We start from the raw sequence: 13003 nt of genomic DNA, 5'->3' as shown, positions 1-13003 counted from the left end.
ACACTTAGACACAAGCCCATGTTCTGCAGCATTTGGTCAATAACTGAACGAAGATCTTGCTGGACTCCTTAACTAAATAATTACAGCCTCTGTGTGTGCAACAATGCCACGCTTAAAGCCTGGGACAAACAAGGTAAAAACGAAACAAAATAATCCACAGCCAATCTTTTGCATATGTGGAAGTTAGGCCAATTTGAAAAAACCCAAATGAAATCCTCATGTTAGATTTTGAATTCATGAGTTTTCACTCTAAGAAGACTCTGGGGTAGTGTCATGGTCATAGGATGATATTGAGAATATGAAGTTCCCTTATTTGGTGTAAGTAGGAGGACATAATAAGCTATAAGAATGTTTAGAAAATAGAAAGGAGGAATAGTATTGGTATCTTTGAATAGATTTTCAGAAACCAATTGTTTTCTGGTTGAAACTCTTGTTCTCTGCTCCCACCTGGTGGTGCTACATATGCTACTGTGAGACAGGTACATTTGAGCTCCCTTTTCAAAATCTTCTCTTTATCAGAAGCAGGCAAAGGAACAAGCTGAAAGAATATTTGTTACCTCATTTAATCTTCATCACACTCTTCTGTGCTAGGTAGTATCAGCTCTATTGTAGAAACGAGGGCACAGTGCTTGACAGAGCTTAAGCCAGGTTCTCCAAACTTACACTGTTAGTAACTAAGTGTCTCTCACAAACTTTACATCACTTTGGGCACCCCTAAAAATATTTGGAAAGTGAAGGAACCGGTTTGAATCCAAAATCTGTATCCTAATCCTTTTACCATAATTCTTCCAGATGTAATTATTCATACAAATGACCCAAGTCTAGTTGGTAACAGCCAGAATGAAGCTTTGTCAATTGCCTCCTTGCAGGGAGACAGAACGTAGGAGTCCAGAAGAAAGAGCCAACATAAAGGACTACTATGGATTTGCTCTCCCACGTCAGCTCTGCTTCCACCAGCTAATTGCTGGAGGGAGTCTCTTTGCTTCAAAGTGGCTGGTCCCTAAGTAGAAAGCCTGGTGGCTAAGCACACAAGTTCTAGAGTTCAAAGCCTGGCTCTGCCACTTTTTAGTTGTGCAACCTTGGGCAGGATCCCCAGCTTCTCTGAACCTCATTATTACAACAGAAAGAGGAGTAAAATAAGCACCTACCTCATCTGGTTGTGGATGATCAAACGATGTTAGAAGCTAGCCTAGAGCCTGGAATAGAGTTCACGCTCAGTGAATGCTGGCTGTTACTGTTATTCTTCAGCTTAACTTCCCGGAAGGCTATGTAGCAGATGTGGTAGAGCCGAGGATGCCCACCTGAAAATCAAAATCAGCGCACTGAGGGTGCTTTTCGCTACATTTAGCGGAGCTGCCTACACATTACAAGGTATCAGGCAGTCCTTCAGGTGAACCTGCAAGGCTGATGCCATGGGGGAAACATCTATTTGGTTATCTTCACAGACTGTCTTCCCGGTACCTGAAAATTGTATCAAAATTTTGAGCTTGCAACCCTCAGCCGCAATCCTTGTCACTTCTATGCATTCTATCTCAGGAGCATTTGCCATGTTGTGTGTGTTGACTTGTTTCCATATGTATTTTCCCATCCTTGATGAGCCCTTGAAAGACGGCTATTCCGAAATCATTTTTGCATTTCCACTGATATTTATAATGCCTAGTTCACATAGATAATATTTTCACACATTAGTTATTTGTAATAGCATCATTTGCCTGTAATGGTTCCAACAGCAGTGATAGGAAAGGTAGGGAAGTTTTGACAATAATTTCAAGTAAATGGATTAATGATAACTCATGTCTCTGAATAAGCTAGATCGGGGAACTGGCTTTTTATTCACGGGCCAAATAGTAAAACAAGGTAGGCTTTGCAGACCATAAAATCTCTATCCCAGTTACTCGACTCTGCACTTCTAGCATGAATAACCTAGACAATATGTAAATGAATGGGCATTGTTGCTTTCCAGTAAAATTTTATTTTTGAACATTGCAATTTGAATTTTATATCATTTTCATGCATCATGAAACAGTTTTCTTTTGATTTTCTTTCAACCGCATTTAAAAATGTAAAAATCTTTCTGAACTCATGGGCTGCACAAAATTGTGCCTGTTTTTTTCCTGGAATAGTTAATAGACCAGCAGGCAGATAGCAAAGGGTCGTATCCTTGGCCTTTGCATTTCAAAAGTGTATAATGCTGTAAAGGGTAGAAGACTTGGAAAAAATGTCGGGCAGTTTCCCAATCCCCCCCCCACCTCCACCAAACAGTAGATAAAGACTTCTGAGCAAGAGTTCCTGTTGTGGCGCAGTGGTTAACGAATCTGACTAGGAACCATGAGGTTGCAGGTTCGATCCCTGCCCTTGCTCAGTGGGTTAAGGATCCAGCGTTGCCCTGAGCTGTGGTGTAGGTCACAGACACGGCTTGGATCCCAAGTTGCTGTGGCTCTGGTGTAGACCAGTGGCTACAGCTCTGATTCGACCCTTAGCCTGGGAACTTCCATATGCCATTGGAGCAGCCCAAGAAATGCCGAAAAGACAAAAAACAAACAAACAAACAAAAACCTTCTGAGCAGAGAGAGGGGAAATTGTGGAGAGGAAGGGACGCTAAGGGAAGGAAGAACACAAGTTGAAACAGTGGTGGTTACTGAGCAGGGCCCCTCACCCTGGGCCATGCCGCAGGTTGGGAGTTAGAGGAAGTCAGGTTATAGAACTTTGAATAGGTCGAGATTCTCTCCTTCACCCAAGGATGCTACCAGAAACTTAGATGTAACCCTAGGAAAAGAGGTACCTCAAAATGATGGCGATTCCATTTGCAGCCCTCCCACCTTCAAATCTGAGGTTCTAAAAAGAAATTAGCTGCTATAAAATAAAGAACGATTTTGGGTTCTTGAGATCAAACCCTCTCCATAGGCACTCAATTAGGTCCAGCTTCAATGTCCATTTGAGCGTCTCTAAGGAGCATTTTGAGGTACCATCTTGAGCTTGCAAGGCCCTAAGCAGTCACTTGATTTGCCTCTGAGTAGAAATAACTGTTAACAGTTCCAGAACATTCTTTCTGTTTTGGAATTCTGGCTGCACTTTAGGGTATTTCTCTTCTTAGAGGACTTACCTATAAACTTAACAACAAGAGACACTGGCGAATAACAACTCCCCTCCAAGAGAAGCTAATATGAAGCAGGGTGCATCTGGAAATCAAACTTTGGGCACTAGTAAAACCTCTCTTGAATCCCAGGAGACTCCAGGGGCCTCCAGTCATATTTACAAGAATAAAAAATTCCAGGGGCTGTGGGGAGAGATGTGGCTTATGGAAACGAAATGATATCTTTTAGGGAGCATGATATCCCAAAACAGATATTTTCTTTTTTCTTTTCTTTCTTTCTTTTTTTTTTTTTTTTTTTTTTGTCTTTTTGCCATTTTTAGGGCCGCTCCTGCAGCATATGGAGATTCCCAGGCTAGGGTCGAATCAGAGCTGTAGCCGCCAGCCTACGCCACAGCCACAGAAACTCAGGATCCTAGCCGTGTCTGCAACCTACACAGCTCACGGCAACACCAGATCGTTAACCCACTGAGCAAGGGCAGGGATCGAACCCGCAACCTCATGGTTCCTAGTCGGATTCGTTAACCACTGCGCCACAACGGGAACTCCACAAAACAGATATTTTCACATATTGCAAGTTTTAAAGGTCTATGTTAAATCGGGTTTAACAGAGGAATCTCTAAATGAAGTTGGTACCGTGTGTGTGTGTGTGTGTGTGTGTGTGTGTGTGTGTTTTAATCTTGATAGTTTTAACTTCCTCTTTCATGGTAACTGTTTTCTCCCAGATGCGAAATAAATGCTGTCTAGACTCTTTTTTTTAATGTTTACCTTTCAATTGTGCTTTACTTTTCAGTAGATCCATTGATTACAAGATACTAAGATTCTGTGCACATGCCTTGGTTTCTCTGTTTCTCTCTCCCATCTGAATTAGTTTGTCTGGGGGTCATTTTTCATTATATCTTATAGTAGGCTTAGGGCTCCAGAAAAATTATTTTTAATCTTATCCTTCAGTTATTTTCTTACTCGTCCTTCATTGGATTTTCACAGTTCCACATTCTTAAATATTTTGATCATTTTCTCTCATATGTATGTGTATGCACGTGTGTGTGTGTATATATGTGTATACACATCTATTAGGCCTTACAGACGGTATTGCAAATCTGCAGTAAGGACTCATGTAACAGCCTAGTTTGTGGGTAATTTTTTCTGAAAGTCATCATTAGCAAGTGAAATTGTTTAATCGTGCAGAAAGAATATGCAACTGCAGAGACAGCACCAGGGAGAGAGGGAGATGGGGGAGGGAAGAAGGACTGAATTCAAACAATTGCTGTTCGGTGCTTACCGCCTCTTCCATCCTATTAAAACTCAGCTACTCCAAAATAAAGACTATATTATGTTTTGGACTGTCATGAGAGTTAGAAGTTTTCTCTCCAGCTTTTATCATCAAACACTAAGCAGCAGGTATTTCACTTTTTTAAAGTTGTGTCTAGAAGAGTTAACTTATAGTGCTGTGTTAATTGCTGCTGTACAACCAAGTGATTCAGTTATACATATACACACATCCATTCTTTTTCTATATAGAATATCATAGAATATTGGGTAGAGCTCCCTGTGCTATGCAGGCAGGTCCCGGTTGGCCACTCATTCCAGACGTCATAGTGTTAAGGTTAAATGACATGTATTTGATTATTTATGGCCATCTTTTATACAAAGACTCCTAATCCTCTCTGTTTTCCCAGGGTCTACAAGAGTCCTAGAATATAACAGGTGCTCCATACATTTCTGCTAAATGGAATAATTGTTTTAAAAGCACACTGCCTCATTTCTTTATGATATTTCATCATGGCTATCCATTTATTTTAGGTTAAAGAATTTGACGTCAATTTGACCTACATGCAACAGTCAGAATTCTACTTGCAGCCAAACACTAAGTACATATTTCAAGTGAGATGTCAAGAAACAGGTAAAAGGTACTGGCAGCCCTGGAGTTCACCCTTTTTTCATAAAACTCCTGAAACAGGTGAGTGTACTTACATATTTAATCTCTTGGGCTTTTCTTTTGACCTCTGTCTCTCTTCTAAGTATATCTATTTTTTTTCTCCTTGACTTCTATCATCATTGACCAAACTATTCTAAAGCAGGCAGTAGCATTTAAATGGTCATTTTTGCTTTGATTTCGTTAAGGCTGACTACAATTTATGTAATGGTTCTCAAACACTCCAGGGCATTAAAACCACCTGGGGGAGTTCCCGTCGTGGCGCAGCGGTTAACGAATCCGACTAGGAACCATGAGGTTGCGGGTTCGATCCCTGCCCCTGCTCAGTGGGTTAACGATCCGGCGTTGCCGTGAGCTGTGGTGTAGGTTGCAGACGCGGCTCGGATCCCGCGTTGCTGTGGCTCCGGCGTAGGCCAGCGGCTACAGCTCCGATTAGACCCCTAGCCTGGGAACGTCCATATGCCAAGGAAGTGGCCCAAGAAAAATAGCAAAAAGACAAAAAAAAAAAAAAAAAAAAAAAAAAAAAAAAAAAAAAAAAAAAAAAAATAAAACCACCTGGGGGTGCTTATTTAGTATGCAAGTTCATTGTCCCAGCTCCCAGAGGGTCTGAGTTCATGGTCAAGAGGTACTAAGGGGAGGCGTGGGTGCTCAAAGGCAGCATTTCTCATAAACATCCTGAGCGATTGTGAGACACAGAATCGCCCTAGCCCTTGTTTTAAAAAAAACACTATTGAAGTATATGTTACATAAAACTCTTTAAGCCACTCTGATAAAATATATTCTCCTAAAGGAGACACAAATCAAATCATTCAATAAAGACTGATTACCAACTATATGCAAGGCAGTCAAAAAGCGTTAAAACACTTAAACAGGAGATTATTTAATTCTCAAACTCCAGCTGAGGTTACTGTTTATTTTCCTGTTCTTAATATTCTCAGTTTGATTTTCTAGTCATGTGCATGTCGTTCAATAAAATCTTAGCCACATAGACTTTAACTGTAAGTAAATAATAAAATGAGTTTATTGTAATTGTCATAATACTCCATAGTGGCCCCATTATCCTGAAGCTGCCTCCCTACTATAGGTAACTTATAAACTAGATTTAAAATTTTCTTTTCAGAACTGAAGGAGTTAATTGTAATCACAGCATTGTTGATATCATCCTCACTATAATATAACATCTTGGTATGGTGTTTATTTTCAAAGCAGTTTGACATACATTATAAATATTGATGGCCACCAAATAAGTAGAGCCAAGAGCCAAGACTAGCTAAAAAGTTCTTTTGGCGCCCCCTACTGCCAAAATCTTAGAAACACATTATTAAGGGAATCATTTACAATATTAGTTATCAGTTTTCTTTGTTTAAAGTTAAGGTTTTTTTTTTTAAGTTTTGTTTGTTTTTGTTTTTGTTTTACGGATGCACCCAGGGCATATGGAGTTTCCCAGGATTGGGGTCCAATTGGAGTTACAACTTCCCGCCTACACTACAGCCACAGCAGAGCCACGGCTGCGATCTACACCACAGCTCCCGGCAATGCCGGATCCTTAACCCACTGAGGGAGGCCAGGAATTGAACCCGCATCCTCATGGATCTTAGTTGGGTTTGTTAACCACTGAGCCACGACAGGCACTCCAAAAAATGTTTTTATTATAGTTGATTTATAAGTAAGTTTTTAATTTAAGGTATTCTGTCTTAAATTGATATTGCTAAAATCCTTAGGACTTTAGATGCCATTTTAGAATAGTCAGAATTTAAGGAGTTCCTGTCGTAGCACAGCAGAAAGGAATCCAACTAGGAACCATGAGGTTGCAGGTTAGATCTCTGGCCTCGCTCAGTGGCTTAAGGATCCAGTGTTGCCGTGAGCTGTGGTGTAGGCTGCAGACACGGCTTGGATCTGGCATGGCTGTGGTGTAGGCTGGGCAGCTGCAGCTCTGATTAGACCCTCTAGACTGGGAAGCTCCATATGCCATGGGTGCAGCCCTAAAAAGACAAAAAAAAAAAAAAGGGTGGGGGGAGTTCCCGTCATGGCTGGGCAGAAACAAATCCGACTAAGAACCATAAAGTTGCAGGTTCAATCCCTGGCCTCACTCAGTGGGTTAAGGATCTGGTGTTGCAATGAGCTGGCGAGCTCTGGAATAATAGGCCAGCGGCTCTAACTCCAATTAGACCCCTAGCCTGGGAGTCTCCATATGCCGTGGGTGCGGCCCTCAAATGACAAAAAAGACAAAAAAAAAAAGTCAGAATTTAGCTGATAATCCAATTATTTTTAATGAAATCTAGAACTGCTTGTTAAGATTATTCAAATTGATAACTAACATTGACTTACCACTGACAGTATATATGCCTGTTTGACCTTACATTAGCCATATTTGGAAGTATAATTGGCATAATTTTACAAACGAAGAATCTGAAGCATGACTTGCTTTCTGGCTAGTGGGTACATAGCAGCTAAATCAGAATACAAGTTGTTTTTTCACCACCAGCCCTCGGCAATCCCATCAATTTCCTTCTTTAACCAATTACAGTTGATCCTTTAACAACATGAGTTTAAACTGTATCTACATATACACAGATTTTTTTTTTCAATAAATACTACAGTACAGCCAATCAGTGGTTGGTTGAATCCACGGGTGTAGAACAGAACCAGGACGCAGCAGAACTGACTATACAGAAGATCAACTATAAATTATACGGAGATTTTTGGCTGTGTAAAGAGTTAGCGCCCCTGACCCCTGTGTTGTTTAGGGGTCAACTGCACATCAAAGTGAAGGAACAGCTTCCAAAAAGACCCTGCAAGTTAAGTACAGAGTACAGTTAGCTTTCCATATTCTTAGGTTCCACATCCTCAGATTCAACCAACCACGGAGAGAAAATATTTGGCCAAAAAATTCCAGACAATTCCAAAAGCAAAACTTGAATTTGCCTCACACTGGCCACTATTTCCAGTCTTTACAATGTATTTACAATGATTTACATATCATTTACAGTGTATTGGGCATTATAAGTAATCTAGGGAGGATTAATGTATTCAAAAGGATGTGCCTAGGCTATGGGCAAAGACTATGCCATTTTACATAAGAGACTTGAGCTTCCAGATTTGGGTATCTGCACAGGGTCCTGGAACTACTTCCCTACAGATACCAAGGGATGACTGCATCCAGCCACAAATGTTTTCCTTTAAAAGTAAACCACGCATAAGTCACACACAGAAGGACTAGGAGCATCACAGCTACCCTGCAACAGTTCCAAATATAAAATCTTTGTTTCCTAAGGGAAAAAATCATTTAACAGGCAAAAATGCCCATTAAAATTAAACTATCCTTGAAAACTTGCATCAATCCATATTTAACATGTTCGCAAAGAGGAAGCACAAGCCATTCTTTGGTACAAATTTCTTTCCAAGACACATTAAAACAGAAACAGGGAGGGAGTTTCCATTGTGGTGCAGTGAAAACGAATCCCACTAGTATCCATGAGGATGCGGGTTCAATCCCTGCCCTCGCTCACTCAGTGGGTCAGGGATCTGGCGTTGCCCTGAGCTGTGGTGTAGGTTGTAGATGTGGCTCAGATCTGGTGCTGCTGTGGCTGTGATGCAGGCCAGTAATTGTAGCTCCCATTGACCCCTAGCCTGGGAACTTCCATATGCCATGGGTGTGGTTCTAAAAAATCAAAATAAATAAATAAATACATAAAACAGCAAAAAAAAAAGAAGAAAAAAAAGAAAGAAAGGAAAAGAAACAGGGAGTGTGTGTTAGGGAAAGTGTTAATAAATCTTTTCAAAAATTTATCTCTTTTTTCTGATTGTAAAAGCAATGAAAATCTATCATAATATGCAACTTAGAAATGTGTTGTTTACATTTTAATGCATTTAATACTATTTTTTTCCTATATACATATATTTTAAATGGTTGGTACTGCAGTGTATATACTGTTTTATATCCTGATATTCTTACTCGATCTGCTTTGTTGGATTTAAAAACCTGTTTAATGAATGCACAGCAATCCAGTTTATAGATATGGTATAATTCATTTCTCTATTTAAACGATATCTAGGCTATTATATTTTTTTCCATTATCAGTAAACTTCTTTGAACAGCTTTGTATATAAACTCTCCTTATGTCTTTAGATCTTACTGGATCAAGAGTTAAGCACATTTTAAGATGCTTGATGCAAGTTGCCAAGTTGCTTTTCAGTATATCTTGAATATCAGTTGCTTTTTTAAAAGGCATCCATAAAAACACAGCCATTCATTTAAGCTATTCAGGAAATATTCATTTGGCCTCTACCATGCACCAAGCACTTGGTAGGTACCTGCAGAACCTCGGTGCGCAAAGCAGACAAAGGTCCCTTAATTGTAGAGAAGACAGTCAATACAAAAGTGTAATAAAAAGGATATAGCCTTATAAATAAAGATATGAATGAAAGCAGTAAGAATCAACTTTACAACTGAACTTTCAATTGTTTCATAACCAAAAAATTAAAAAGATATAGTTTCTGTAGTACTTTAGTTAACCAATTATTTGATAATGGGGGTTTTGCCAAATTTTCCCAGTAATTAGAGGTTTATTTATTTATGAAGAAATATGGCCCAGGCAATAAGGCTCCCTCCATGCAGGAATTGTCTGGTTTTGTTCTCTAAAATCCTTACATGTGTATCACTAAATTGACTCATCCTGAAGTTGATTGATCCTGAAACAAGGTGTGGTCAAAATTATGCCCAGATGTTCCCGAGGACAAATCATGATGTAGGTATGGCTTGTCCTGCAGGGCCTCAGCATTCTTCTGCAGCACTTTCCCTCTGGATAGGGCCTTTCCTTGGCCTTTAAAATCCTGGTCTCCAAAAGAAACCCATTGAACTCAATTATAATAAGGGGTTTTTTTTGTTTTGTTTTGTTTTGCCTTTTTGCCATGTGGCATATGGAGGTTCCCAGGCTAGGGGCTGAATCGGAGCTGTAGCTGCCAGCCTACACCAGAGCCACAGCAACTTGGGATCCGAGCCACATCTGCAACATACACCACAGCTCACGGCAACGCCGGATCCTTAACCCACTGAGCAAGGCAGGGATCGAACCCGCAACCTCATGGTTCCTAGTCATGGATTTGTTAACCACTGCACCACGACGGGAACTCCATAATAAGGGTTAAATGACTTATTTTCTTTCCCTTCCTTAGATTATTTAGACTTCAATGGAAAACAGAGCCACGTAGAGTAGACCCCCCTTATCAGTGGGGGATATATTCCAAGACCCCCAGTGAATGCCTGAAACCATGGGTAGTAGCACCGAACTTTATATATATTATGTTTTTCCCTGTACGTATATACTTATGATAAAGCTTAATTTCTCAAATACACATGGCAAGAGATTAACAACAACTAGCAATAAAATAGAACAATTAAAATAATATACTATAATAAAAGTCACGTGAATGTAATCTCTCTTTCAAAAAATCTTATTGTGCTAATTTAAAGCCTGCATCTTAACTAAGCACTGATCATAAACTGTGGCTGTAACTTTTGCAGTTTGAGGTACAACAGCAAGACTAGCCCAAATGTCTTTTTCCCTCTTCACAATTTCAAGGACAGAAGGTTCATTCTTACCATACAACTTTGCAAGTTCCGTATACAACTATTTTCCCTTCCTTGACAAGTCCAGGACTTTCACCTTTTCACTTAAAGGAAGCATCTTATGGCTGGCTTCTCATTGGCATATCTGAATGGCCAGCAACACTACATTTGTACTTTGGGCCATTATTACATAAAATAAGGGTTAGTTGAACACAAGCACTGATACCAGGAAAGTTGTTCTGACAACTTAGAGGGCTACTAAGTGACTAACAGGCCGATCTGTGGATGATTCACATCCAGGGCAGGACAGGGCTGGACAACATGAGGTTTCCCCACAGTGCTCAGAATGGTGTGCAATTTAAAACATAGGAATTGCAGGAGTTCCCGTCGTGGGCTCAGTGGTTAACAAATCCCACTAGGAACCATGAGGTTGCAGGTTCGATCCCTGGCCTTGCTCAGTGGGTTAAGGATTCGGCGTTGCGTGAGCTGTGGTGTTGGTGTAGCACCATAAGGAAATTCTTAGTGTTTTTTTCCAGCTGATTCTGGTTTAGAAAAATGTCTAGAAAGCAGTGTTTCTCAGAGTGGAGTTGCTGTGGCTCTGGTGTAGGCCAGTGGCTATAGCTCCGCTTTGACCCCTAGCCTGGGAACCTCCATATGCTGCGGGAGTGGCCCAAGAAATGGCAAAAAAATAAAAATAAAAAATAAAATAAAACTTAGGAATTGCTTATTTCTGGAATTTCCCATTTAACATTTTTGGACGCAGGTGACCAGGGTAACTGAAGCCAAGGAAAGTGAAGCCACAGATAAGGGGACACTACCATACTCAAAAAGAAAAATGTAAAAATCAACCTCAGAATATACTATCAGGCTTTAGCAAACACATAGGAGGAGATTTTCTGGATTAGAGACTCATATTTTTCTATGCATGCATAATAACAAGAAGTAAATGAGAGACTGAATCCTGCCTGGGTGACTTGAGGATAAAAAATAACATAGCTAACATTGGATGCTTATTACGTGTTGGGCACTCTGGCAAGGAATTTCCTCATCACTGCAGCCCTATACCACTATTATCCCAATTGTGCAGATGAAGAAGATGAGGCCCAGGAAAGTTATGCAGTTTGCTGAATACTATAAAGCTGGTAAATGGTAGAGCCAGGGCATAGCTCAAGCTGTAGGACTCCAGTGCTCACATTATAGCTCTGCTGGTCCCCTTCCTAAGAAACGTAGGAGGGTCTCTTGCCAGCCTCGCCTGAGCCACCTAACCAAATTCTCCTCTACACATTAGCTAATAATGAAACTATGTCAACAGAGTTTCTTTTTATTATAATGTTTGTTATGAAATGCAAATATGTGAGAGAAGAGGCAGCTATAAGATGCTATCAACTAGTTCTACGTTGCATGAATACAAGATGTGAAGGCAGGTTTGGGTTAAAGAATGAAGTCATATGACTCCAGGAACCTTGGGGTAGGACAGGACAGTCTGTGATGAGGACAAAATATAGGTGGAAAAAGTGGCCTTGCCCAAGACAAAGCACCACAAGGAAATTCTTAGTGTTTTTTTCCAGCTGATTCTGGTTTAGAAAAATGTCTAGAAAGCAGTGTTTCTCAGAGTGGGGTCTGTGGACCATGTGCATTAGCTTGGGTGCTAGTTTAAAATGCAGATTGCTGAGCCTCTAGCCAAGTGATACTTCTGCAGCAAAGTGTAAAAACCACTTCTCAGAGGTTGGACACACCCTTTAAGAAGGAGAAGTGTCAGGAAGGCTGATGTAGGGTGTGGGCAGGAAATGGGCACAAAAATGGGGAAAAGTGAGTGCCCAAGCCATTGCTTTAGTGACAGCAGCTTTAGGGGGCAGAAAGGATGGGTACATCAGAATCTCAGGCTATTCTCTCTAGTATTATTTGGTTCTCTCTCTTCTTCTTTTTCTTTTTTTTTTTTTTTTTTTTTTTTTTTTGTATTTTGTCCTTTTTCAGGGCCACACCAGCGGCATATGGAGGTTCCCAGGCTAGGGGTCTAATCTCAGCTATAGCCACTGGCCTACGCCAGAGCCACAACAACGCCAGATCCGAGCCATGTCTGCAACCCACACCACAGCTCACAGCAACGCCAGATCCTTAACCCACTGAGCAAGGCCAGGGATCAAACCTGCAACCTCATGGTTCCTAGTCGGATTTGTTAACCACTGCACCGTGACGGGAACTCCTGAATTTTCTAATTATTATTACCACTGCTGATGTAAAAAATGTGAGAAGAGGGCTTCTAGGCAGGAGTGTTTTTCAAATCTGCACTGTAATACAGATCCCTTTGTAATGAAGAAAAGGTACAGGCTCTGTAATACCTTTAAAGACAAGTCAGAGGCCTGAGGGAAGGGCAATCACATTTCAAAATGACTAACTTGCTTGAACT

At 40.6% G+C, this 13003-nt stretch overlaps 2 protein-coding genes across 5 annotated transcripts in view; one reads left to right on the top strand and one right to left on the bottom strand.

Moving 5' to 3' along the window:
- C6H1orf141 (chromosome 6 C1orf141 homolog) overlaps positions 1-13003 on the bottom strand; it is a 186979-nt gene that overhangs the window by 136747 nt on the left and 37229 nt on the right. For all 3 annotated transcript variants that reach the window (XM_021096491.1, XM_021096492.1, XM_005656146.2), the window contains exon 2: positions 1149-1301. The gene's annotated coding sequence lies outside the window, so the exon portion shown is untranslated. The remainder of the gene's footprint in view (positions 1-1148; positions 1302-13003) is intronic.
- IL23R (interleukin 23 receptor) overlaps positions 1-13003 on the top strand; it is a 64145-nt gene that overhangs the window by 31661 nt on the left and 19481 nt on the right. For both annotated transcript variants that reach the window (NM_001137621.1, XM_021093601.1), the window contains 1 exon segment: positions 4895-5051. In NM_001137621.1, the coding sequence (NP_001131093.1) occupies positions 4895-5051 (157 nt within the window).

This window comes from Sus scrofa, chromosome 6 (assembly GCF_000003025.6).
Source record: "Sus scrofa isolate TJ Tabasco breed Duroc chromosome 6, Sscrofa11.1, whole genome shotgun sequence".
Taxonomy (NCBI): Eukaryota; Metazoa; Chordata; class Mammalia; order Artiodactyla; family Suidae; genus Sus; species Sus scrofa.
Note: the sequence above shows the minus strand (reverse complement) of the source record. Positions and strands in the feature narration are given on the sequence as shown.